Source organism: Microtus ochrogaster, chromosome 21 (assembly GCF_000317375.1).
Source record: "Microtus ochrogaster isolate Prairie Vole_2 chromosome 21, MicOch1.0, whole genome shotgun sequence".
In the NCBI taxonomy this organism is placed as follows: Eukaryota; Metazoa; Chordata; class Mammalia; order Rodentia; family Cricetidae; genus Microtus; species Microtus ochrogaster.
In genome coordinates this window covers 20,015,526-20,040,284 of record NC_022022.1, presented here as the reverse complement: position 1 = coordinate 20,040,284, position 24,759 = coordinate 20,015,526, and the positions used below count along the sequence as shown (strand labels likewise).

General features: G+C 41.4%; 2 protein-coding genes across 2 annotated transcripts in view; one reads left to right on the top strand and one right to left on the bottom strand.

Moving 5' to 3' along the window:
* Positions 1-11,829, top strand: part of Mettl14 (methyltransferase like 14) — a 17,036-nt gene extending 5,207 nt beyond the window's left edge. The window contains exons 4-11 of the mRNA XM_005357231.3: positions 1,300-1,380; positions 1,724-1,811; positions 5,075-5,165; positions 6,369-6,510; positions 7,116-7,208; positions 7,788-7,904; positions 9,115-9,325; positions 10,424-11,829. Of these exons, the coding sequence (XP_005357288.1) occupies positions 1,300-1,380; positions 1,724-1,811; positions 5,075-5,165; positions 6,369-6,510; positions 7,116-7,208; positions 7,788-7,904; positions 9,115-9,325; positions 10,424-10,728 (1,128 nt within the window). The 3' untranslated portion in view covers positions 10,729-11,829. The remainder of the gene's footprint in view (positions 1-1,299; positions 1,381-1,723; positions 1,812-5,074; positions 5,166-6,368; positions 6,511-7,115; positions 7,209-7,787; positions 7,905-9,114; positions 9,326-10,423) is intronic.
* A 3,943-nt stretch (positions 11,830-15,772) lies between these two features.
* Sec24d (SEC24 homolog D, COPII coat complex component) overlaps positions 15,773-24,759 on the bottom strand; it is an 86,602-nt gene continuing 77,615 nt past the window's right edge. The window contains exons 20-23 of the mRNA XM_005357230.3: positions 20,383-20,562; positions 18,578-18,769; positions 17,450-17,539; positions 15,773-16,582 (exon numbers count right to left, since the gene is read on the bottom strand). Of these exons, the coding sequence (XP_005357287.1) occupies positions 16,442-16,582; positions 17,450-17,539; positions 18,578-18,769; positions 20,383-20,562 (603 nt within the window). The 3' untranslated portion in view covers positions 15,773-16,441. The remainder of the gene's footprint in view (positions 16,583-17,449; positions 17,540-18,577; positions 18,770-20,382; positions 20,563-24,759) is intronic.

The following is a 24,759-nucleotide window of genomic DNA, read 5'->3' as shown; positions in this document are numbered from 1 at the left end:
TTTTAAAAAAAAAAAAAAAAAGAAATTGGTTAGTTACGCTCATAACATTCATGCCATGATTGCACCATATACATACCTTGCCAGGCCAGTCGTTACTGTATCGTGAGGTTCACAGCCGGATAAAACTGAGTTTTCTTTCCCAGCAGTCTACACAGCACTTTCCAGCCTTATAAAACCTAGCAGCAGGGAGGAAGCTGTGTGGTTAGTACTACTTGGTTTCTCCATGTCTTGTGACTTGAGTATGTGTACCCTTAGCGATGACACCATCAGGTTCTGGTGGGCGACCAAGAACAATCTATTTTGGGGGGCCTTTTTGACACCTCTGTCTCAAGAGAAGGTATCCCACAATGGTGCTGGGAATTTTATTTGGCAGCCCATAGCTTCTGGAAGACACATTATCTTCTGTGTAGGGTAACTTGAATTAGCTCCTTTTTCTATGTGTCAGTGTATTTATAGGTCTTATAAAATAGTAGATTTCTTTATGATTTTTTCAAACAACCTTAGTGCTAGCTAATTGGCCGCACACACACATACACACACGCTCACATACATATACAGTCCCCTCTCAACCCCCTACACAGCAAAACCTGAGTTTGGTTACCAACATATATCCATAGGCACCTTCACTCATGTATACATACAGGCATGCATACCGACACATGATTAAAAATAATAAAAACAGGGCTAAAGAGATGGCTCAGTGGTTAAGAGCACTTGCTGCCCTTGCAGAGGACCTAGATTCAGTTCCCAACACCCACGTGGTGGTCACAGCCCTCTGTAACTCCAGTTCCAGAGGGTATGAGGCCCTTTTCTGACCTCCGAAGGCAAAACACTCATCCATAAAATAAATCCAGCAAAAATTTTTTTAAGTAAATCTAAAGACTTTAATGCAATGCTAGGATAAATATATCTGAGGCAAATAAATCACACTGAGCCTTAAAATGCAATAATTAAATATAGAGCTGGAGAGATGGCTCAGCGGTTAAGAGCATTGCCTGTTCTTCCAAAGGTCCTGAGTTCAATTCCCAGCAACCACATGGTGGCTCATAACCATTTGTAATGAGGTCTGGTGCCCTCTTCTGGCCTGCAGGCATACACACAGACAGACTATTGTATATATAATTAATAAATAAATAAATAGAATTACAGTTACAATATTTATTTCTACTTTATCTTTAAAAAAATAATTAAATATAGACCATATATAGGCATGTCTCTGCCTTCTAAGCGCTGGAATTAAAGGAGTATGCTACCACACCCAACTAAGTGTAAATATTTTCTTAATTTTCCCTTTTCAAGGATGAACTAGAATTACAACAGGAGGAAGAAAATTTGCCATATGAAGAAGAGATTTACAAAGATTCCAGTACCTTTCTTAAGGTAAAATAAAGAATTTTTCAGTCTTAAAGCCATTTACAGTTAAGATCTGTGCCTGAAAAGACCTAGCTTGCCTTGGGATGTTTCAGTTTTTGAGATCTCAGTGTTAAAATAAAGATCTTAAATTACTCATGAAATATTCTTCTGATATATAGATGTTTAGTTGTGATAATGGCGTATTCATGCCAGTAACTGTTGATAAATAATGTTGTTTTTAGTTGTGTTTTCAAATATTAGTGCTTTTTTAATTCTGACATAATTTGTACAGCTTCATAATAAAAACACAAAGTTAGTATATCTGCCATTGGAGTGCATACTGTGTATTTAATTTTGACCATTTCTTTAGGGAACGCAGAGCTTAAATCCCCATAATGATTACTGCCAGCATTTTGTAGACACTGGACATAGACCTCAGAATTTCATCAGGGATGTAGGTATGTCAAATTTATTTGGACTGTTGTGCTGTAAAGTATTGCTGCATGCATGTGATTTATGCATTTTGTAGATTATTTCTAACAAAAGTTTTTTTTTTCAGACTTAACGTCCTATTTTGGGTCTCAGGGCTTCAATTTTACCTTCCTCTTCTTTAAGCAATGCTATGTCTCTAATTTTTTATGTAGTTTATATACCTTATAATTAATCCATTGAGATGATATAATTCAGTGTTCTTTTAGTGCATACAGAGCCTTCTTGGCAACCTTCACAGTAATCTGTTATAAAACATTTGTTTCTCTAAGGAAGCTCTGTACCCATTAACAGTGGGACCACATTCCTTCCTCTAACCTGCCCCTAGGGCTTAACCATTAATCTACTTTTTTCTTTAAGTTTGGCTAGTTATTCTCGGTATTTCATATAATTAAACTCATACAACATGAGGCCTTTTGTGATTGGCTTTTTTGACTTAGCATAGTGTTTTCGAAGGTTAGTAGTGCTGTAGTATATATCACTACATCGCTTTATTCCCCAATAATAGTCCATGTGATGATCAGTAAATGTTACATATACATAGGCTTTATTTATTCACTTAGTTTGTAGTAGATTATAGTACTCGCGTAAAAAGTTTTGTGCGGCATGCACTCATTTTTCTCTGACAAACACCTAGGAGTGAAATTGATGGGTCACATAATTTTTTTAATGTTTTTTAAGTGTATTCTGTGTTTGACTTTTTGAGGTATTACTGCCAAAGTTTTTCAAACCTGCCATGCCCTTTCACATTCTTTACATTCTTCGTTACTGTCTGGGTTTTTATTACAGCCATTCTAGTGGATGTTGAGTATGCCATTGTGGCTTTCTGTTTTGTTTGCTTTTGTTTGCTGTTTTGTTTTTTGGTAAACTTTTTAAATTTTAATTTATTTTCTGTATATGAGTGTTTTGCCTGCATTTATGCCTCTCTATCTCTTGCATGTCTGGTGCCTTTGGAGGCCAGAAGGAGGGCTTCAGGTCCCCTGAACTGGAGTTACATTTCATTGTAGTTTTGAGCCACTGTGTGGGTGCTAGCTCATATAATCTTTCCACTCCCTCTTGCTTGATTTTCCCTGAGCTTCAGGTGTAAGAGTTGTGCTGTAGATGTATCAGTTGGAGTTGGTCACCCATCGTTCCCTGTGCTCTGCCTTTTGGATCTAGTCTCCATTTGTTGCTTTAAAAAGTTTTTTTTAATGTGGGGGTGAGAGTCACTCTGACCTGTGGGCATCAAGATAAGTTTACATTACAGTCAGAAATTATACTGGCTTAGGAAATGACAGCAGTAGGTTCTCAGGCCTGTGACCTCCAGTCACAAGAGTTGACCAGGTTTACTGTACTAGGCTGTTGGTCACCCCATAATGAAAGTGCCACTGTGGTACCACTGGGGATATTTCACTAGACCAGTCATTGTTGTGGTCATAGGCTTTAAAGCTCGGCAGCTTGAATAGCACCTTCCAATGCTACCAGAGCAATCCTCTGGGCGGAGGCTTCCAGGTCAGGCCCAGCTCGATTCCTCCAAGTCCTGTGTCCAGAGTATGTGGGGTCAATCGGGTCTTAACTTAAAGTGTAGAGTAGGGTGCTGCACGGGAGCTGCTTTGTGCGTCTCTGTTTGTTTTAAGATGGTCTCATTGTATAGCCTAAGACAACCTAAACATTCTGTCTCCCAAGTGAACATCCTTCTCCTTAGCCTCTGAGTAGCAGTGATCACAAGTCTCTGCCATCAGGCCCTCATTCTGCTGTGATTTTATTTATAGTTTCTTGGAGACTAATGGTAACCTTAGCATTCCATAGGCATATTGACCACTTAAATATCTTTTAAGGAATTGCCACATATTTTGCTTATAATATACATTTTTTTAACCTTTGTCTTATTGAATTAATAATTCTTTGTATTTATATACACACATGATTTATAAGTATTTTCTCTCATTCTGCTAGTTGTCTTTTTAGTTTCTTGATAGTATCCTTGTAGCATAAAATTTAAATGTGATATAATTAAATTCTGTTATCTGTAAGTTATGATTCGTCACTCCTGAAGAATTAATTTAGATGTGATTTTTATGTATTGTTTTTTTTCTCAGTAGTAGGGCTTGAACTCAGGGCCTTATATATGGTAAGCAAGTTTTATTTTATCATTTTGAGACAGGGTCTGTGTAGGTTACTGGACTGACTGTGAACTTAATATGAGGCCCTGCCAAGCCTCCAATTTGTGGTGCTTTTGTTTCAGCCTGTTCAGTGGCTGAGATTACAGAACTATACCAACACTCCAGACTCTGATTTTAATGTTATTGTAAGTAGAATTTAGGGATAGCATTAAAAAGTTACAATCAATTGTATACTCATATTTGAATATAGACTCATCTCTTAAGATACTTGATTTGCTAAGATAAAGAAATGTATGTATCACACTGTTATAAATTGAGAAGAGTTTGTTGTGTTGATGTATTTTGAGTCAACTGGAGATTTGAATTAAAACTAAGAACTAAAATACCTTATGTTGAGGCAGCAAAACAAACAAACAAACCTAATAGATATTTTTTATGATAGCATGATAGAAGATACCTAATTTTCCCAAGATCTTAATGCCAAGAAACAAGGAAGAAGGCTGATTGTAAATCTCCATGCACCAAGCAGGACACCTTAACCTTACATCTGTTCATCAAATCATCCAGGAAGACAGGTTTCAGATTGCTTCAGGTTCTACCTTCTGTTTTGTAGATAAGGGTATGATTTATTCAAACCTGATAGCAGAATAATTTTCAAGCTTTTTTATTTGAAATGTGACCCAAATCATCAACTGATGGAGTTTACAAACATTTTCACTTTTAGTCTTCATGTTAAAGACTGTTTTACTTAGGTGTATGTATTTGTGTGTGGGTATGTTCATGTGTCCCCAGAGGCTGGAAGAGGGTGTCAGATACCCTGGACCTGGACTTACAGGCAGTTGTGAGCCATCTGATGTGGATGCTGAGAACCGAAATCGGGTCTTCTGGAAGAACCGCCGGTGCTCTTACTGCTGATCCATCTCTCCTGCCCCCAAACTTTTAGTTTTTAAGTTAAGATGTCTATGTAATTTATTTTCTTATCAGTGTTTCTTATGTATGGGAAACAAGAATAAAAATGAATTGCTAGTTTTAATTTAAAGTGATGGTCAGGGAAGACTCATGACTTTTGTATTCAACAGTGGTAATTTCAGTTGAATTGAAATTTAGATTTACTATTTTTTCCTCCTTAGGTCTAGCTGACAGATTTGAAGAATACCCTAAACTCAGGGAGCTCATCAGACTAAAGGATGAGTTAATAGCTAAGTCAAATACTCCTCCTATGTAAGTCATTTGTTGCTTTTTCTTTCTTATTCTGATTTACAGTATCAGTATGTTTATTCTGTAACCTAGTCTTTCTTATTTTTAGTAAAATGTATTATTTTGAAACTCTGGTGCTTCTTGTTTAATTCTCTAGGTAATTTGGGAGACTTGTGAATTCTGCCTCAGAGTTTCCATCTGTAAGGTGGAAATGCCTTGCTAGGGCTGGTAACATTTGAAACTGCCTTAAAAAGCCTGACTCATGATGCTCTGCCGTACATTCTTGCTTCTGAGTTGGGAATCACTGTATTACTCTCTACTCAGTAGAGCTTGTTGGGGGCAAGTTTGGTTCTCTACCTGTTGTCTCTTGAATGACAGGAAAGTGTTTGCCCTTCAGAGATGGCGATGACTTCACTATAGCCTGTGATTTTTTTTTTTTCCAATCTAAGCTTTAAAAGCCCAAGCCCTTAAAAATAAAAGAAAAAAAATCCTATATTTAAAGTATTTTGAATTGGGCTGTGAGATGGCTCCATGAGTAAAGGTGCTTATTGTCCAGTAATGCATGCCTGATAACCTGAAGGAGAGAACCTATTGCATGAGGTTTCCCTTTGACCACTACATGAACACATGGCTTGCCCTTCCCCAGTAATAATGTTATCTTCAAAATGTTATCTTCAAAAGTATATTGAACTTAAAATATTTATGTACTGTGTAAAAATAACTTTATTAAAGGCTAATAGTAATTTTCATTAGTGTGACAACACCATTATTATAAATATATTAATGAACAAGTTCATAAAAGGAAATCATATAATTATGTCCATATATAGACACTCCTAAAGGAGAACTTTGAAACTTAGATGTCAGTTTTCTAACCTAATTAAATAATGATATGCTAGTGCAAATAATAATATATAAAAATCAAAATAGATTATAGATCACATGTGAGTGTAGATTTCAGTGTAAAAATCAATGAAGACCATATTCTTGATATACATGGAGAGAATTATGCTTTTTACTTTGTTGTAAATATGTCCATGTCCTAAGGAAGATGTTGATTGATGATATAAGATCTGCAATAAAACAAAAGACCAGCTGAAGCTACTTAGTCATTATCTCATGGTTATCTTGTAAATAATGTTTAGCAATAATTACCCAATAATATTGGGTAAGGAATTTCCTTCATTACCCCCGGAGATAGTTCAAAACCTTTCCCCCCTCTGTTAGGTACTTACAAGCAGACATAGAAGCCTTTGACATCAGAGAATTGACACCCAAATTTGATGTCATCCTTCTGGAGCCTCCTTTGGAAGAATACTATAGAGAGACCGGCATCACTGCGAATGAGAAGTGCTGGACGTGGGATGACGTACGGTGAAACTTGATATGACGTACTTACCTTTCAGATGAATACCTGCTATTTGATCAGAAAGTGGAGTTGCGAGTACAGTGCACTGTGGCTTCTTAGTCTTCTGTTTGACAGGCATTGAGGTTTTCAAGGTTTTAGTACGTTAGTGAGATTATCTGATTAACACGTGAGCTGGACTAGAGTGCAGTATGAACACAGGGATGGCAAGAGACTTTCATTACTTACCTGTAAGAGAAGATTCCTGCAGATACCTGGGTACAAGGGGGCCTTGTACTTCAAACACCCAAGCTGTCTGCGGCTCAAGCATATGCCACCACACCCAACTTTGCATTCCTTTAACCTCTGACTGTTTCTTTTATAATCTCTGTAGTAAAATTCCATCATTCTATAATTGCATTTTTCTGTCAACTCTTTCTCTTGAACACATATGAAAACAAGTATATGTGTATCTTTTTGCATGTGTATGTATGGTGCTTATATATGGAATAACAAAGCAGCAGCATATCTAAGTAACATCTGTTGAGATCCCAATAAGTCTCAATAGTTATTCTTTGGATTTATGATATGTGGGAAACTTTGTGCTCTATTATTTTGGTTCCTTTTAGATTATGAAGTTAGAAATCGATGAGATTGCAGCCCCTCGGTCATTTATATTCCTGTGGTGCGGTTCCGGGGAAGGACTGGACCTTGGGAGAGTAGTAAGTTGGTGTTTGTTGTTTTGTCCTCAGTTCCGTTTAAGGTGGCCTCTTACGTTCATTAGGGGGAAGATAATATGTTTTCTAGGCTACAAGATTCATGTTCTTTGTCTTTGGTTTCTGAACTAGCTTAAAAATACTGAGAATTAAAAATGTAAGGGCTTTTATTTTGAGATATATCACGTTATATTTAGTCAGTGACAAGAAAAGTAACTAATTCAATGTTTGAAAGACATTAACATGTATTATGCCTTTGCTGCTTCTTCTGTCTGCACTAGCTCAGAATTGTGATGCTCTGAAATTTGACATCCCTTTAGAAAATTTTTAAAGATTTAATTTTGGGGGCTGGAGAGATGGCTCAGAGGTTAAGAGCATTGTCTGCTCTTCCAAAGGTCCTGAGTTCAATTCCCAGCAACCACATGGTGGCTCACAGCTACCTATAATGAGATCTGGTGCCCTCTTCTGGCATGCAGGCACACATGGAAGGAATGTTGATAAATAAATCAAAAAACTAATAAAATTTAAAAAAAAAAGAAATGAGATTTAAAAAAAAAAAAGATTTAATTTTGAAATTATTTCTAGTGTTTACGAAAGTGGGGTTACAGAAGATGTGAAGACATTTGTTGGATTAAAACCAATAAGAACAATCCTGGGAAGACTAAGACTCTAGATCCAAAGGCAGTTTTTCAGAGAACAAAGGTATTCCTTTTTTACTTTTTTATTCTCATTCTCTCAGACTTTTCTAAATTACTATATATTATGAAACTAATTTCAGTGGTAAGGCTCTTCTTATGCTTGTAAAGTAGCATGAGCATTGCAACATGAAGTGTCTCCTTCATGGTCTTGGACCAGTGTGCTGGAAAGTGGGTTCCTGTATATTGTAAGCTGATATGATTCCAATTAAGGTGTATGCTCTGATAGAGAAGTAGTTCTTCTCTAAGCTCAGGAAGAAGAAATGACTGCAGTCCTCAATAGGTGACCAGGTAGCATTATGTTTGTCTAATCTTACCTTTTCCTATACAAGAACCCTGAGACTTCTGCTGCAGTTGACTCTGTCTCATTAGTGTAAGCTGTAAAGCTTTTGCATGTTACACTATGGAAGCCACTAGAAGGAGCACCTGTCTTACTAAGTCTTCCTTGAACTAGATCATGTACATGACAGGATTTAGAACATCTCCAGGTTGGTGAAGCTGTGGAATTGCTGAGAGGGAGGTGTGCCTGGAAGCAGCCTGAGATTCAGTTCCGTCCTCCTCATGCTGCTTCTTTAATGCTCGTGCTACTTTACAAGCACAAGAAGAGCCTTACCACTGAAATTCGTTTCATTTGTGTCCTCCTGTCTGGCTTGTTGAGCTGTGCATCCTTTTATAATAAACATGCTGTAGGAAGTGAAGCACTTTTCTTAATTCCATGAGCCACCCAGGCAAACATTTGAACCCCGGAGGATCATTGCAACCTCTAATTTGTATTTATATTTTTAATTCATATAATTGGTCAGAAGCATATGACTTTGGATTCATACCAAAAGCTGGAGTGCCATCTTTGGGTCATATACCTTTAACCATTGGGGTCTGTACCACTGAGGTAGGTTGTGTCATAATTGAGTTGACATGGAGCTGCAGTGGGGAAAGTGGAGAACTACGTGGTTTGGGAAACCGCAGCATACCTGTGTTGGAAGTGAAGTAGGACTTTGAAAGAATGTAGGAGTGGGGAGAAAGGTTTTTCCCATTTACTTGACAGTTGCCTGACGGCCAGGGACTAGGCTTTCCTGTCATGATTTTTATCATAAAACTATATTCAGAGATCCGTAGAAATGAAGTTTGTTTCAGAATCCACTGGGGACATTGAAAACAGTAAATGCCATGAAACATGATTGTTGGTAACGAGAGTTATTTGCACTGCTCTGTTATAGGAACATTGCCTCATGGGGATCAAAGGAACCGTGAAGCGAAGCACGGATGGGGACTTCATTCATGCTAATGTTGACATTGACTTAATTATCACAGAAGAACCTGAAATTGGCAATATAGAAAAACCTGTAGAGATTTTTCATATAATAGAGCATTTTTGTCTTGGAAGAAGACGTCTTCATCTATTTGGAAGAGATAGTACTATCAGGCCAGGTGAGACCTCAGTTTTGAAAAAGATAGTTTTATCATTCTTTGAGATGCAGTTTTAAAATAATAGGACATAGTGTTGTGTAAAATAAAAGTCTTACATGTTGATTCCTCTTCTCTATAAAGATTCCTGTGAGTATCTTTATCTTAACAAAACTGAGAAGTCAGAGATTTCCCTTATACTCCCGGCCCCCTACACATGCACTGCCTCCCGCATTGTCAGTATTCCTTCCATAACTATACAAAGTCCGTAATTTATGGTAGGTTTGGTGGTGGTGGTGGTAGTGTGTATCAACTACTGTAATATTACACTGAGAACTTCTACTGCCTAAAAAAAGTCTTTGGTGTTCCACTTAGTTTTGGTTGACAGCATGTAATTATACACATTTTTGGGTATGTTTATATACACATATTGGGACAGCAATGTTTCTGTCCATGTGTATATTAAGGTCAGGGAGTTCCCCTGTCTCTGCAGCCTCTCCAGCCATAGGAATTTCTGACTGGGGTGAAATGATACCTCATTGTGGTTTTGTTTTCTTGGTTATTAATGGTAGTGTGCATTTTTTCATATCCTTGGCTGTGTGTGTATCTTTTAAGAAAAGTCATTGCCCATGGAAAGATGGCTTGAGGAGCAGCATTGTTGTGCTTAAATTCCTAGGACCTAGAACTGAGGATATTTTCTTTAAGAGAAAAGCAATTTTTTTTCAAGACTTAATGAGAAAGCAGGAGCCCTATTTTCAGATAAGTAGGAAAGATATATTTATATTCTTTATTAAATCTTAACCCAACCCAAACTTGTTATATCTTAAAATATTTCTCATTAGTGGTATTCTGACAATATACATGGATGGGAACAGTGAGGGTGATGCTTCACAAAAGCTGTACTCTAGAGTATACTTATACTCTAGGATAAAAAGCAAGGATATGCACATGACCCCTGCTACCACGTGACCATGACTGTTGAACATTCTGTTCCAGAGGGGGTGGCTGTGTGGGTACTTGAGCCATCTCTTAAGAAAGTGTTGACGATTTGGACTAGCCCCTAGGGCCAATAAAAGAGAAAGGAGATGGAAAAGTCTCATCTGCCTTTCTCTTTTGTTTCAGGCTGGCTCACGGTGGGACCGACGCTTACAAACAGTAACTACAATGCAGAGACATACGCATCCTATTTCAGTACCCCCAATTCATACTTGACTGGATGTACAGAAGAGATCGAGAGGCTCAGACCCAAGTCGCCTCCTCCCAAATCCAAGTCTGACCGCGGTGGTGGAGCTCCCAGAGGTGGGGGAAGAGGAGGAACATCTGCTGGCCGTGGTCGAGAAAGAAATCGATCCAATTTCCGAGGAGAAAGAGGTGGCTTTAGGGGTGGCCGTGGAGGCACACACAGAGGTGGCTTTCCACCTCGGTAACTTAAGGACACTTAACAATGTCCCCTGTGACTTTTGTTGTGGAGACTTCTTTAGAACGGACTCCCAGCTTGCACTTGGCTTTAGGTTCTCATGCTAACCCCACCCCACCCCCAGGTCCTTGCTGTGTCACAGAGACTGCAGTTGTGCTCAGGGTAGGTGAGTCACGTGCATGCACCAGGACAGAGTAGAACACTCAGATACTGACATGACTGATTCCACAATACTTTGGCTTCTTGGAAATAGGTAAGCAGGGGCTTCTGCATCTCAGGATCATGACAGGAGTCTGCCGTGTTTCCCTTGCCATGGCTTCCACAGCTATGGGAGACTGGGAACCTGGGTAGAACACACTGGGGGCAGGTGCTGAGCCTCTTTGGGGCCTTTAACAGTTTCTTGTTGAAACACTAAAAAGATGTAGAGCATTTCCCCTTTACTTTTAAACCCTAAAACAGACCTTTAGATACCATTTGAGTACTGAAGACTCAGAGAGATAAAACAAATCACTTTCTTCCAGATCAGGAACTGAGGGGTGCTGGAGCCCTCAGGATAGGTAAAGGAAGAGGTAGAACTTAGTAGATTTAAAAAACAAACCAAAAGCTTATCATAATGGAAATTGTGTAGCTGCAGGTGACCCATAATCATGCTTCTTAAGCAAAAGGAGGCACATCCCCAGATTGGAGGGCTGAGGTGTAGACTTGATCTTGAGCGCACCTTCTAAGGTGATTGATGTTTCTTAACAAAGGTGAAAACAGATGTTCTGGGGGTTGATTTAAACATTTTACAGAATAAATGCTTGGTGATGAGGAAATGACATAAATCTTTAAAGTTGCTAACGAAAAAAAGTTATGTAAAAGCAATTACAAAATACCCTCAAGAATATAGCTTGGGAAATGGAACTGCTGTTGCCTTTTATTAAAACAGTGGTGCGTGTGTCTCCATGGGGCTGGATGTCACTGGCTGTGGAAAGCTGCATGCTGTTGCCTTTCCACACCTTTACTCATGTGTGAATGGATTTGGATATGCCAGATGAGATGATACATTATTGTTCTTGCTAACTCCTTTTTTTATTTTGCTATAACTTTTCTAATAAAACTTTAAAACTTTGAAATTTGAGTTTGTTTTCCTTAAATACAGTTACTGTTGTTACGTAATGGAAAGGGCCTGACCTAAATTGAAACTCTTCTTTTGGATTGTATTTGAGTTCTATATGACAGCCCTATGGAACACCGTTTGAAGGACTTACACTTTAAATGCTTGATGAATTTGACTTTCTCAACCTGCTGCTTTCTAGTACAGACAACCTTTAGATATCACAGGTGGTTAGAATGTTTGCTGTGATGGTGTTTTTAATTAAAGTAATTATAGATTACCCAAAAGCAAACCTGTATGCCTGATTTGACCTGTAAGGAGAAGGTAGGGTTTAACGGTGGGTTCCTAGGCGATCTAACCAAGGAATCCCTTCCTGCCATAGATGCTCCATCAGAATCTCATGTTTTGTGTTCTGGGCATAAAAAACAGTGGTAATCTGGTGTTCACTTGGTCTAGGCTCCTGTCAGATATTAATAGTTCATCTCACAAAGAGAGAGTAGTTTTTTTTTGTTTTCGTAGTTTGGAACTTAGACCCACAGCTCATCTTACGTAGAAAAACTGTTAAGAGTAGAGTTGGTTGAGGAAAGAAGGTAACGATTAGAATTCATCCATTTACAGTGTGGCACCAGCTGTGGTGGCCACAACTCTAATCCTAGTACTTGAACGGCAGAGGCAGTGGATATTTGTGAGTTCATAGTGTCACAAAGTTCTCTGAAAACAGTTTTAGTTGCTTCAGTTGTTCCTCGACTGTAAAAGTTGTGACATATCTTTATGTTTTTCTATTTAAAGTTTCCAGAGCCGTGTGCCTGGTATGACAGCACTCAGCTCCAGGTGGGTGTGGCCAAGGTAGTGCTCCTTTACAGCAGGAGCCGTTCTTCCCAGTCTTATTTCAAAGGATGAGGAGTAGGAGGCCCAAAGTGCTTAGGCTTTATGCTCCACAGTGAAGTAGTGGATAGTGCCTACAGTTACGTAGTGGAGAGTGCTGTACCCAAGCAAAGCTGCGTCCGCTTCTGTTAGGGCAGCTTATGGAGATGGTGGTCAGGAGTAAAACAGCTTGGTTGTGAAGGGTAAAGCTGGCAGACTGGAAGTACGAGGGAGACAGTTCAACATTCAGAGTTAGGCAAGGTCCATATTGCAGTGACTATATGGACCCTGTGGCTCTGGTGAACGGGGGAGCTACCTTTTGAGCCCTGTGTGGATGGAGAAACTTAAACCACATAGACCCATTCTGCTAAAGCTACATAAGGGCCACGAATTATTCTCACTTAGGTCACCTGTGGATAGAGGTGAGATAGATTGTTAGAGCTGTCACTAGGAGCGAGTCTAGCCTATGTTTTTATACCATCTTAATTGCTGATTTATACATCCTGATTAGTTATAGCAGCTTATTTTAAAGCATGCTGGAGGCCAAGAGTAGAGGAATGTTTAAGGCCCTGGGCTCAATCTTAAGTATACCAAACACACCACCAACAAAACAAAATACATAAAGCGCTATAAGATCAGGGTTCATGTAGACATTTATCACCTTCCTGTCCTTAACATTTATTGATTAGAGGGCCGGGCGGTGGTGGCGCACGCCTTTAATCCCAGCACTTGGGAGGCAGAGGCAGGCGGATCTCTGTGAGTTCGAGACCAGCCTGGTCTACAGAGCTAGTTCCAGGACAGGCTCCAAAACCACAGAGAAACCCTGTCTCAAAAAAGAAAAAAAAAAAACATTTATTGATTAGAGTCTGAAATTTAGCTTGAGTCTCAAGTCTACACAGTCAGTCTTGAAGCTGTAAGTCTAGGACTTCCCATAACATTGCTCTTTTTTTTTTTGTTTTGTTTTTCGAGACAGGGTTTCTCTGTAGCTTTGGTACCTGTCCCGGAACTAGCTCTTGTAGACCAGGCTGGCCTCGAACTCCCAGAGATCCACCTGCCTCTGCCTCCTGAGTGCTGGGATTAAAGGCGTGTGCCACCACCGCCCGGCTCCCATAACATTTATTCAGCAAACTCACTCTCTGGATGACCATGCTGTTGCTGCTGCTGCTGCTAAGCCCTCTGTGATTTACTCAGGTATGAACATGGTTGGTGATATTGCACAGAGAAAAAACTTTAGTCAAAATAATTTGGATAACTTTTCCAATAAACATTTTCTCTAGGAGAGCTAAGCAGAATGTTCATAATTATATATATGTATTACAGGTCTTCCTTCCAACTGAAGGTGCTTATCAACAGCAGAAATAAGATGAGAGAGATTCTCTCCCAACTTGAGATGGGCTCCGAGTCCTCAAAGTTTAACAGTGTAGAATGCACACCGACCCAGTATACACCGCAGAACCGAAGCAGGCTAGGAGTTTGTTGCACGTTAGAATAATTGATCTTTTAGGCACATCTTATCTAAATTTTAAACACATAGAAGATTTGTTTTCCCCTTCATTGTTTTCTTCCACTCCTAAGAAATTGGAGCAGCACAGAGTCCCTAATAAATGCAATGGGCTTGAATCTATAAAAAGATGGACTTATTGAGCACAATAACTGCTCAATAAGTAGTTCCTTATTCTCTTTTTAATAATTGGAGTACTTCTTGGGATATCTTCAGTTATTTAACTAGACTCTTCTGTGCTAGTTTTAGATTTTTGTCTATATAAATAGTTGTGCGCCACACATGGTGTCTCTGGAGGATCTCCTGGAACTGGAGTTATGGATGTCTGTAACCACCCTGGGGGTGCACAAGCAGCCAGAGGCCCTAACCCCTAAGCCATCTCTCCAGTCCCCCAGGATATTTCTAATAGCCTCTTTTAAGATCTCTTCTGCCCCACCGATGCTTTTTTTCTGTCGTGAGAGTATTATCTCTGAGGTCGAGGGATCGAGTAGTTTTCACTGAATTGCCATCTTTCAGAGGACTTGGACAGAGACAAATTTGCTTGCTCTTTATTTAAATTTATAAAGAATAGTGGTTTAATCAAATGTCTATTTAATGATGGCCTAAATAAAAAGGGCAGCCTGCACTGTGAATAAAGGGACAGTGGAATGCCTGCGAGGGAGAGGAGAGGATGACAGGGGCAAACGAATAAGGAACTGAGACACAGAAAGGGTTATTTACCCTGATGTCACCGCTATTGGTGGAAGCAGTACGTCCTTGTTGGCTCTAGGTCCTATGCTTAGTCACCCTGCTGGGCTACAGCACTGTCCCTCAGTCCCTCTGCACAGAGGCCACATTTGCTTTCTTGATGACAAACTCCTTTAAGTTTCTTAACCTGCTTTTCATAAACATTTCCATTATTATTTTAGTTTTGGATCTTCAGCTCTTGTTAACTCACCAAAGTAAATCTGAGCATCCCACTCGTCGGTTAGCATAGGGGCATTTTACTAGGTCCGCGTGTGTATCTGTTATTCTCAGTTCATGGCATCCACCAACCTAGAAATGACCCTGCCTGGCCACGTGTTCACAGATGAAGAATTGAGCTGCTGCAAAGCTGTCTTCATATGTAAAAGAAGCCATCCAGGTTCGCTGCAGGGAGCGAGCATGGAAATGGTGGGGAGACAGCGGAGATCTGGGGAGGTGTGTGTACCCCTCTGTGATGCAGCAATTATCACGTATCCTGTCTTTGATGAAGCTGAGGAAGGCACACATGGAACAGTGCCATTCAAAGCCATTCTCCTAGGTGTAAGAGAACTATTTGTTACTGTGTGCCTTGAAGGAGGTGTAACACGAGGAGCCAAGAGCAGAGGCCCCCGGGCACAAACAGCTCTGCCAGACATGTAGTTAAGAACTTGAAAATGCCTTTCTCAAGGAGTGTTTCTGACAGCTGGATACAATCGAACCTTTACAAAGATAATTTGTCATCCAGACATTCTCAGTAAACCATCCAGTTTGCGAGTTTCTGCCATTTTAAAAAGTAAAAGTTTTTTTACTTTTAGTGCTACCCATGTTTCTTTTAAATTTTCAAAAGACGTGAAAAACAGCCAGAGTACATGAAGTAATTTATTGAGATTGGTTAAGATCCATTATATACAGGTAGAAACCATCAAAATTGTACAAAGAACCATTAAGAATATAGATACCGTTTATAGACAAAACAACTGGAAAATATTTTAAACAGACAATATATAATTATGAAAAAAGGAGAACACGAATTGTTCTACCAGATTACAGGGTTTTTTAAAGTCTGCTGTGCAGATCTTAAGTTGAAAAAAAAATCTGTTCAATGTAGTCATGGAGTTTTAAAAACATTAGGTATAAGGTAAAAATGAAGTCCTTTTCCTCTCATGGCAAAGGAGAGAGGAACCAAGACCATTTTTTTTAACCATGAATCTATACAGTTTGAAAAATAATTTATATATCTAGCACAAAGAAAGGAAATTGAGACAGTGAATGGGTCTGTAAACTATGTATTCATGAAATGCAGACTGTCAGCTTTAGAAATGAGAAGCTCGACAGCCGGAAATAGATTGTTCCCTTTATGGTACCACACTCCATGGGCTTACCACCCGAGCACCAAAGCTGAAGGTCTGTGTGCTGTCTTGGCAAGCTATCCTGAAAATGATCAAGAAATTAAAACCAGCCTACTATCATTGGGGAAATTAGGCACCAAGTCGGAGACCGTCTCCTCAGAAATGCAAGCTCGGTGGGAGAGGAGGGCACTCAGTTCAGCAGCTGACAGATCTCCTTGTGGACACAGCAGAGGAAATCCACGTACGATGACCCACCATAGAGTCCTTTGTCTTCCACCAGGAACTGTCGGAAAACCATCTCCCGCTGCTCTCGCTGCTTCACGATGATGAGCTAGAAAAACCCAACAACAGCTGGTTAGATACGCATTCTGCACATGGTCCAGCGATTGCCTTTGATTCAATCCTACCAAATATGGTAGGGGGGTGAGGCCTGGATGATGATGTCAGCATGGCTGATTCTATAGGTTTTTGACAGGGGGGAGTGTGTGTGTGTGTGTGTGTGTGTGTGTGTGTGTGTGTGTGTGTGTAAATGTACAGATCAGTGCAGGTTCCCAGAGAGTCCAGAAGAGAGGGTGTAGGATCCCCCAGAGCCAGAGTTACAGGCGTCATTGAGTCACCCAGTATGGGTTCTGGGAATGAAATTTGGGTCTTCTAGACAAGCAGTATGTGCCCCCTCTCCAGCTCCAGTACTACACAGAGTTTCCCCATTTGACAGCTCCATATCCAGGAGACTCCAGTATGTAGCTTACAGAAGGAGATGGGTACAAGCAGCTTGGACTTGGCAAGAAAGTCCAACCTTCTTGGGTTGAAGACATGATTTTATTCCAAAGAGGAAATAATAAAATGGCTGAGAGTAACTATAATTACAATTTTTCAGATACAGGGAAATGCACTTTACAAATGTTCTGAATGGTGTTTCTATGAGTATATAACATTAGGCACCAAGGAAAGCGTCTTCAAAGGCTGGCAGTGACAGCAGCTGTTTGGACACCACAAGGAAGACCACCATGATCACTAAGTGGCTATCTAGTAAGATAACCCATGGTCAAAGCTGTCTATTTTTGTGCTTGTGCCTATTAAGTATATAGACATATTCAGAGGTGGAAATTTCCTATCAAAGGTCATGAGATATAACTATAGAATATGCATAGAAAAGATTTTTGATGAAATAAACACTTAAAAGCAGATCTCCTTTTACCTTCATTGAGTATGGCTTCTTGTGCTGGATATTATTCATTATCATTCTGAGTTGTTGAGAGTACGGACTTCCCACCTCAGGCAGCGATGTCTGCAGGTAAGAGCGCAGTTTCAGTATGACTTGAGACACTTAGAATAGCAACAGCAATAGAGATGACTAGCCTGCTAAAGCCATCCCGCTAATGCTACAGAACCTATGAGATCACCAGCCTGCTAAAGCCATCCTGCTAATGCTACAGAGACCGTTTAGTAGCTCAGTTCGTTTCCCCCTGAAAATGGGGGAAACTGAACTATAAACTACTCATTTTTATTAGCGTACATTTCCACCAATGAACCAATTATCTCTTGGAAATACAGGTCTTCGCTGCAATGCAGTAACAGGAGTTTTTCATGCAGAGGGTAATTTTGGACCATCTCTCAGAAAGGTGACTAAACCCTTTCAAGACTACAGTGAGAGAGAAGAGGATGCCCGTATCCCTTTACCTTTTGGGGGAAATACTGCCGCACTCCAACATTAAAGTAACCAGCAAGTGCTGAATCCCCAAGGAAATGCTACCTCTTACACTTCCACGACTCTGTTTTGTAAGAACCTGCCCCTGGTTTCACTAGCTCATCAGGAGCATACTGCTGCAGCATTGACCTCACCCATGTGTCACAGAATGAAACAGAACAGTGGGATTAAAGTCCATATAGTGAACAGCCACTGGTAGACAGCAGGAGTCTGGAAGTTTTGTCAGTGGATGGTGTGTCTGTCTGTCTGCATATGCCACATTTTTGCAGGTGCCCATGGAGGCCAGAAGAGGATGTCAAATCCCCTAGAGCTGGAGTTGTGGGCAACTATAAGCTACCTGATGTGAGTGCTGGGAACTGAATCCGGGTCCTCTGCTAGGACAGCAAGCATCCTTAACCCCTGAGCCATCTCTTCTCTGTATTATCAGTTTCTGTTGAAGCCATGTCTAGTTTAACACTTCAGTAAATTATTTTACAATTTAATTTTTATTCATCAGAATATGATTCAGATATAGAACTGTATAAACACACGTTGGTTTTCTTCAATGTACCATAAAGTTGCACATAAATTTTAAGAATTTACATTTGTATTTTATCACCAAAACTGAAAAATACCTACCAAATCTGTGTTGATATGTGCAAGCGATGGCACATTAAATATTCCTTGAATGAGCTCTGGTGGGCTACTCACTCCGAGCCATAAGAACATGTTCAGACCATTAGCCAGCAGGAATACTCCGTCTTCAGAGAGTCGGGCCTCGGAGCAGCGGACGGCGGCAGGCAGCACCGTGCTCTTTAAGTCCGAAGTGTGCTGTTGGGGCAAAGTCAGGAGACTTGGGAACTCGGCTCTCACCCTCTCCTCATTTCCTTTCTCTTCCCCCATCACTCCCTTACAGCACACAGTTAATCGAAACCTACTTGGTGGAGACAAGAACCTCTGCCTTGTGCAGCTAATGGCCTTTGGAGGAAGACAAATGACATACAATAAATAAAAATATACGTAAGATGGTGTTAAAAGCTATGTGAAAAGCCAACAGTCAGTAGCATAAGGGGTCGTTGGTGGGGGCAGGGTAGCTAGGAAGACTTCTCTGGCAAAGGTAAATTCTGAGTAACGCTACCTGAGGAGGTGAGGAAGGGTGAGGAGCTGGGCCTGGGGGAACCTAAGGAAGAGCATTCCAGACACAGAGGAAAGCTTATGCAAAGGTCCTGAGACAGGAGCCTGGCTAGGGTGTTTGAGGATTGGCAAAGAGATGTGAGCAGCTGGCATGAAATGAGAGTCTCCTATAGAAAGGGGCAGAGAAGGGCCAGCACTGGGCCAGAGCTGTCCTGGACTGGCCCGACGAGAGGAGAGATGGGTGATGTCTCACTCTGCCCTGACCTCGGAACTGCAAGCAGACTGAAGGAGAGAAAATGGTGGGAACAAGGAAGGACAGTGATGATTATGTTTGACAGCAGATAATGAACAAACACTGGCCACACTGTGGATCCCCCGGGAGAGCTGGCCTGTTTGCTGATAGTAGGTACGGTAGGAAAACAGTAAGGATGGCCAGGACAGCATGAAGGCAGGAGCGGGAAGGGCCGTGGGAGAAGCCTTCCAATGCCTGCTACATACCTGAAGACAGGGATGTGTGGCCACTAGAGAATAAATGACACCTACAGCCCAGACACAAGGACCACTAAGGAAGGGAATGAAGGTAAGACAGAAGCTTCCCGGAGGCTCTAGCTTCTAGTCTCTTTGGCCCACTCATTGCTGACAATCCAAGTTTATGTGAGAATCAATCATTTGAAATGATTATTTCTTATTCTCGCATCTAACACAATTTGTCACTGAATGCACCATGGCTAAGCCCCTGCTGTCTGTCACTAAGACTAAGGAGGCGTGGCACACAACCTATCAGCCTTCTCCATGAGGGAAAGAGTCCAGGCAGAGTGCCAGGCATTCAAGATGTTACTAACACCTCACCAAGGTAGAATGCATTGCCATGTGAACCCTCAGGGACAAGGGCAGCTGGGCTATTGCATGGCACAGGTGTCTTCAAGTGTGTGCCCATCTCAAGTCCCTGACTGCATTTGAGAAAAGCCAGTCTGGATAAGTGTGGGAATCTGAAACAGCCACACATTAGCTGAAAACAGATCATTCACGCCTGCGCGAGGCATCCCCAGCACGTGTGTATGAGGTGCAGGCCAACTGAAGTTTCCAGTTTACAGACTCCTAAGAGTGCCTACGTAACTGATTATTACCAGTTTGAGACTGTCACAGTCAGAAAAGCGATCCGAGCAATCCGGACTCCTCACATCCTTCCCCAAGCACACCGAGCCCATGCAACCTCCTCAAAGGGCTTCTGCTATGAGCCCAGACTGCACGTTTTGACTGGATTTCCCTCCCAAGCGGCTCTAGGGAACACACAGTCAGCGCACGCTTACTATTGGCAGGAGCTGTGGATAGAAGAAGAGCTGAGAGTCAGCCACGCCCATGGTCATGACCAGCTGCCGTTGGTGTGCCCGCTCGTCAGTGGAGAGCTCTGGTCTACTGAGCAGCACGCAGTTTTTTAACAAACAGTTCATGTACACAGGCAATACTTTCATGGAGTCCGGCAGTATAAGCTGAAAAAGAAAACATTTGCTTCATGAGCCTGTCCGTTTTAGCTTTCTCTTATACGTGTGTGTGCGTGTGCTGTGCGTGTGTGTGTGTGTGTGTGTGTGTGTGCAAGCCACAAGACAACTCCAGGTATCATATCAGGAAGAAAGGCCTTCTTCCAAAGTCTCACCAGTTAGACAGACTGGCTAACTGGTGAGCCCTGTGGACCCTCCTGTCCTACATCTGCTTCCCCAGCACTGAGATCCGCCCCTCTACTGTGTCCAGGATTTTTATGTGGGCTCTGGAGACTGAAGGCAGGGTCTTACATACTCCTGAGGCAAGCACTTTACTGACAGGAATCTTCCCAGACTGTTAGCTAGCTATCTTTCTCACGGAAAAGAATATACATTATCAGAATCCACAATGACAAGAAATTTTCCCTCGGGACTCTGAGGGGATTTAGTCCTCATCTTCCACCTCATACCCCTTCATATCAGAAGTGTCTTCACACGATCTTCTGGGTAAGGAGTATAAAGGACAAACTTGCTAACTGATTTAGGAAAGCGCATCCCAGAATGTTCTAGAATGCTCTACTTGACCATTTAATTCATCTCAACCTCTGATATCTCTCTCTCTCTCTCTCTCTCTCTCTCTCTCTCTCTCTCTCTCTCTCTCTCTGTGTGTGTGTGTGTGTGTGTGTGTGTGTGTGGTTTGGTTTGGTTTGGTTTGGTTTTTGAGACAGGGTTTCACTGTGTAGCCCTGGCTGTCCTGAAACTCTCTCTGTAGACCAGGCTGGCCTTGAACTCACAGAGATCCACTTGCCTCTGCCTCCTGACTACTGGGATTAAAGGTGTGCACCACCACCACCTGGCTCTCTGATCTCATTTCAAGGCACCAGAGTCAGGGAATGTATGCTTTCCCGCAAGGGACACTCTTCTCATTATAGTTTGTCCCTCTAGCGGGAAGCCCTTCCCAGTGTCAACTTCGGCTACTGGATTACTTTCTCAGCCAAGGAAAATGGGTGGAAGATGAAGGAACTGGAACATGGTCAAGTCACAGAGCCAGCAGCCCCAGCGCCGTTTCTACACAGTTCATAGCACAGTATGAGAAGATCCTCACAAACAGAAGTGCTCATGTACCTTTGAAAGATCTTGAAATGTCGCTGATCACTTCAAGTTAACCAGGAATAGTAGCCTTATATATCCATCATTTTAAGTGCCACAAAGGAGTAAGCTTGGCATTCATGACAGCTCTAAAGAGGCTGGGTTACGTGGGACCCAGGGAAGAAACCGGAAGGAGCAAGAATGAAAGCCGATGGGGAGTTGTTGGAATGAGGGAAAGCAGGAGGAAAGATTTACTCCATACGTTTGATGTCAAAAAGAAAATATATCCCAGGTCATTGCTGTAAAATCTCCCCTAAAGTTCCCTGGCTCCTCCATAATTAAATTACCTTTAAGAGAAAAGGTACTGGTTAGGGGTGAGCCAAAATTCATGAAGGTCTGGTTCAACTAAGTTTGGAAAATTCTTTGCACTTTCTAATGACAGAGCAGTCATAAACAAAAACACTGGAAATTTTGCAGTTAAAGTCTTTGCCTTGCCTTTTTTATTGTTTTAAAAAAAGGACTTCAGCGGCATTTTAAGTAACAGATTTACTATTTTATGTGAGTGAACGTTTTGCTCAAATGTATGTCTGTGCAGTACATGAATACCGAGTGCCCTTGGAGGTCAGAAGAGGGTGTAGGATCCCCTGGAACTGGAGTCACAGAGGTTGTGAGCCACCACGTGGGTGCTGGGGATCAAACTCAGTCCTCCACAAGAGTAACAAGCGTTCTTAACTGCTGAGTCATCTCTCCAGCCACGGCTCTGCCTTTGAGGAGCATTTTACTCCCGAACAATATAAGTGGCCGATTCGATTTCAGAAAGATAACTAGCCCTACTTATACAAACCTGCACATTTACTAGAACATTCCTCTGAGTACTCTCATGGCTGAGCAACTGAGTCAGAGTGGTATCTCCCTAAAATTTTGTCCCCCTAAGTGGTTTCTCTTGCCTTTGGTCATTGAGCAAAAGTAGTCCACTCAGGTCTGTTATAGAACCAAAGTACATCTCTCGATGGTCTAGCTTGGTGTTGGGCTCTGGATTTGGAAAGCGTCCTGAGGACTCAGTACTGAAGGCTTGGTCCTCCGTGCACCCGTGCTCAGAGGTGGATGTGGAAGGTGATGGGAGCATCGGGGCCCTAGCATCCTGAGGACTCGGTACTGAAGGCTTGGTCCTCCGTGCACCCGTGCTCAGAGGTGGATGTGGAAGGTGATGGGAGCATCGGGGCCCTACCTTCATTGGTGGTTGCAGGTGCAAATGAAAGTTCAAGTGGAGAAAGAAAAATCTCATTTTAAAGAGCAGATATCATCTCTATTATCACCCTGAGTAAAACAAGAATCACCATAGCTTGTCCTACAATGTTTACGCCATCAAAAGAGTAAAACAAGAATCACCATAGCTTGTCCTACAATGTTTACGCCATCAAAAGAGTTGCTCTAGTGTAAACACGATTCTCCTTTTGCACCAGAAGCCTTTCTTTTCCCCTTAAATAGGCAACAGATTGTTTCTTCACTTAAGGTTGTTAAAAGCGATCATTTTAATATTAGCGAATAACCTTGAGGAGAAGGCGCTGGCTGTGCCAGCTCCACAGCCACTGATCCTTCGAAAGCTGAGACACACCAGGGTGGAAGGAGAATCTTCCAGAAATCCCAGACAAGTAGAGAAGGTGGGTACAGAGTGCTCATAATTGGCCTCCATTCAAGCTGGGTTCCACGTGCACATGGTGGGCTCACGTGACTCAAGCACACTTCCCAAATGTGCCTGCCTCTCTTCCCCAGACCACCCCCCTCTCCTTTCATCCCTCCCTCCCTCCCTCCCTTCTGGTTTTTTGTTTTGTTTTGTTTTTGTTTTAGGAGACAGGGCCTCATAGAACTCACATAGGCTTCAACCTTCAACACTTGATCCTGTTTCCTCCCCCTCAGAGTGCAGGGATTACAGGCCTATGCCACTACACCTGTCTTCTGCAATAGTATGGAAACTTGAGTCTACTAAAGCAAAAATATCCTGAATAACAAAGACAAATGAGCAGCCATACTGACTCAACAGTTCTTGGAACAACTACCAACACAGAAGGTAAAAGAATATTTGACTAATCACTTCAAGCAGCACAAAGGGGAACTTTCCTGAGAAGGGCAGTGTAACAAATGTTTGTCTTGTTTTCCTTCCTTACTCAGTTGTGAATTTAGATGCAGGATATGTGGGTGTTCTCTTCCTGCCTACAGCTTCCTCCAAGGTGAGTAGCCACTTCAACAATGAATGGGTTAGAAAAATGCCCTACGAGTTGCTCACTGTGTTCTTTTTAAATCAGAATCCTATAGTTATATTCTATATAGCTATGAATATAGTATATTCAGTATAGAGCCATTAAAACTGCCATCTAACTTCATGGACACAGGGGAAAATGTGAACCAGAGGACACAGGCAAAACACATGGTTTAGCCTTTCTAAGTAAGGTTTACCTTAAATTTTAAATGACTTAGATGATGGCCAAAGACAATTGTTTTGAAGTGATTCTATTAATAATGTGTAAGCTGAGGCAGGAGGATTGCCACACATTCAAGAAGAGCCTTATCTACACAGAGAGTTGCAGGCCAGTCAGGTCTATATAGTGAGACCATGTCTCAATATGCAACTTTTAAATGAAAATAATTCCATCATTTATGTTATAAATTATATTTATTTTTTAAAGAGCCATTGTTACTACTGTCGTCAGTTCATGGCAACATTATTTATATGCCTCGTCTGTTTAAGCACGCACATTTCACAACATAACATCTAGGTCTATATACAAAAGAGAATACTGCAATATTATGACATTCCTCTGTTATAAACAATGTAGTCGTGACTGTCACATTTTTGGTTCAGACACTTTGTTAAGCCCAGGTTTCTCTTTTGATGTTGGCTACAAAGGCACATACTCCCATTGTCATGGTCCCCTCCCACCCCAGCTGCATCCTCAGTTTCCTTGCTTGTATGCTCTGTTTCAGAGTATGTGGCTGCAGTGGCTGCACACACTCGCTCTGCACATGCTGGCTGCAGCAGCTACACACACTCACTCTGCACATGCTGGCTTCAGCATCTGCGCACACTCTCTCTGCACATGCTGGCTGTAGCAGCTGCACACA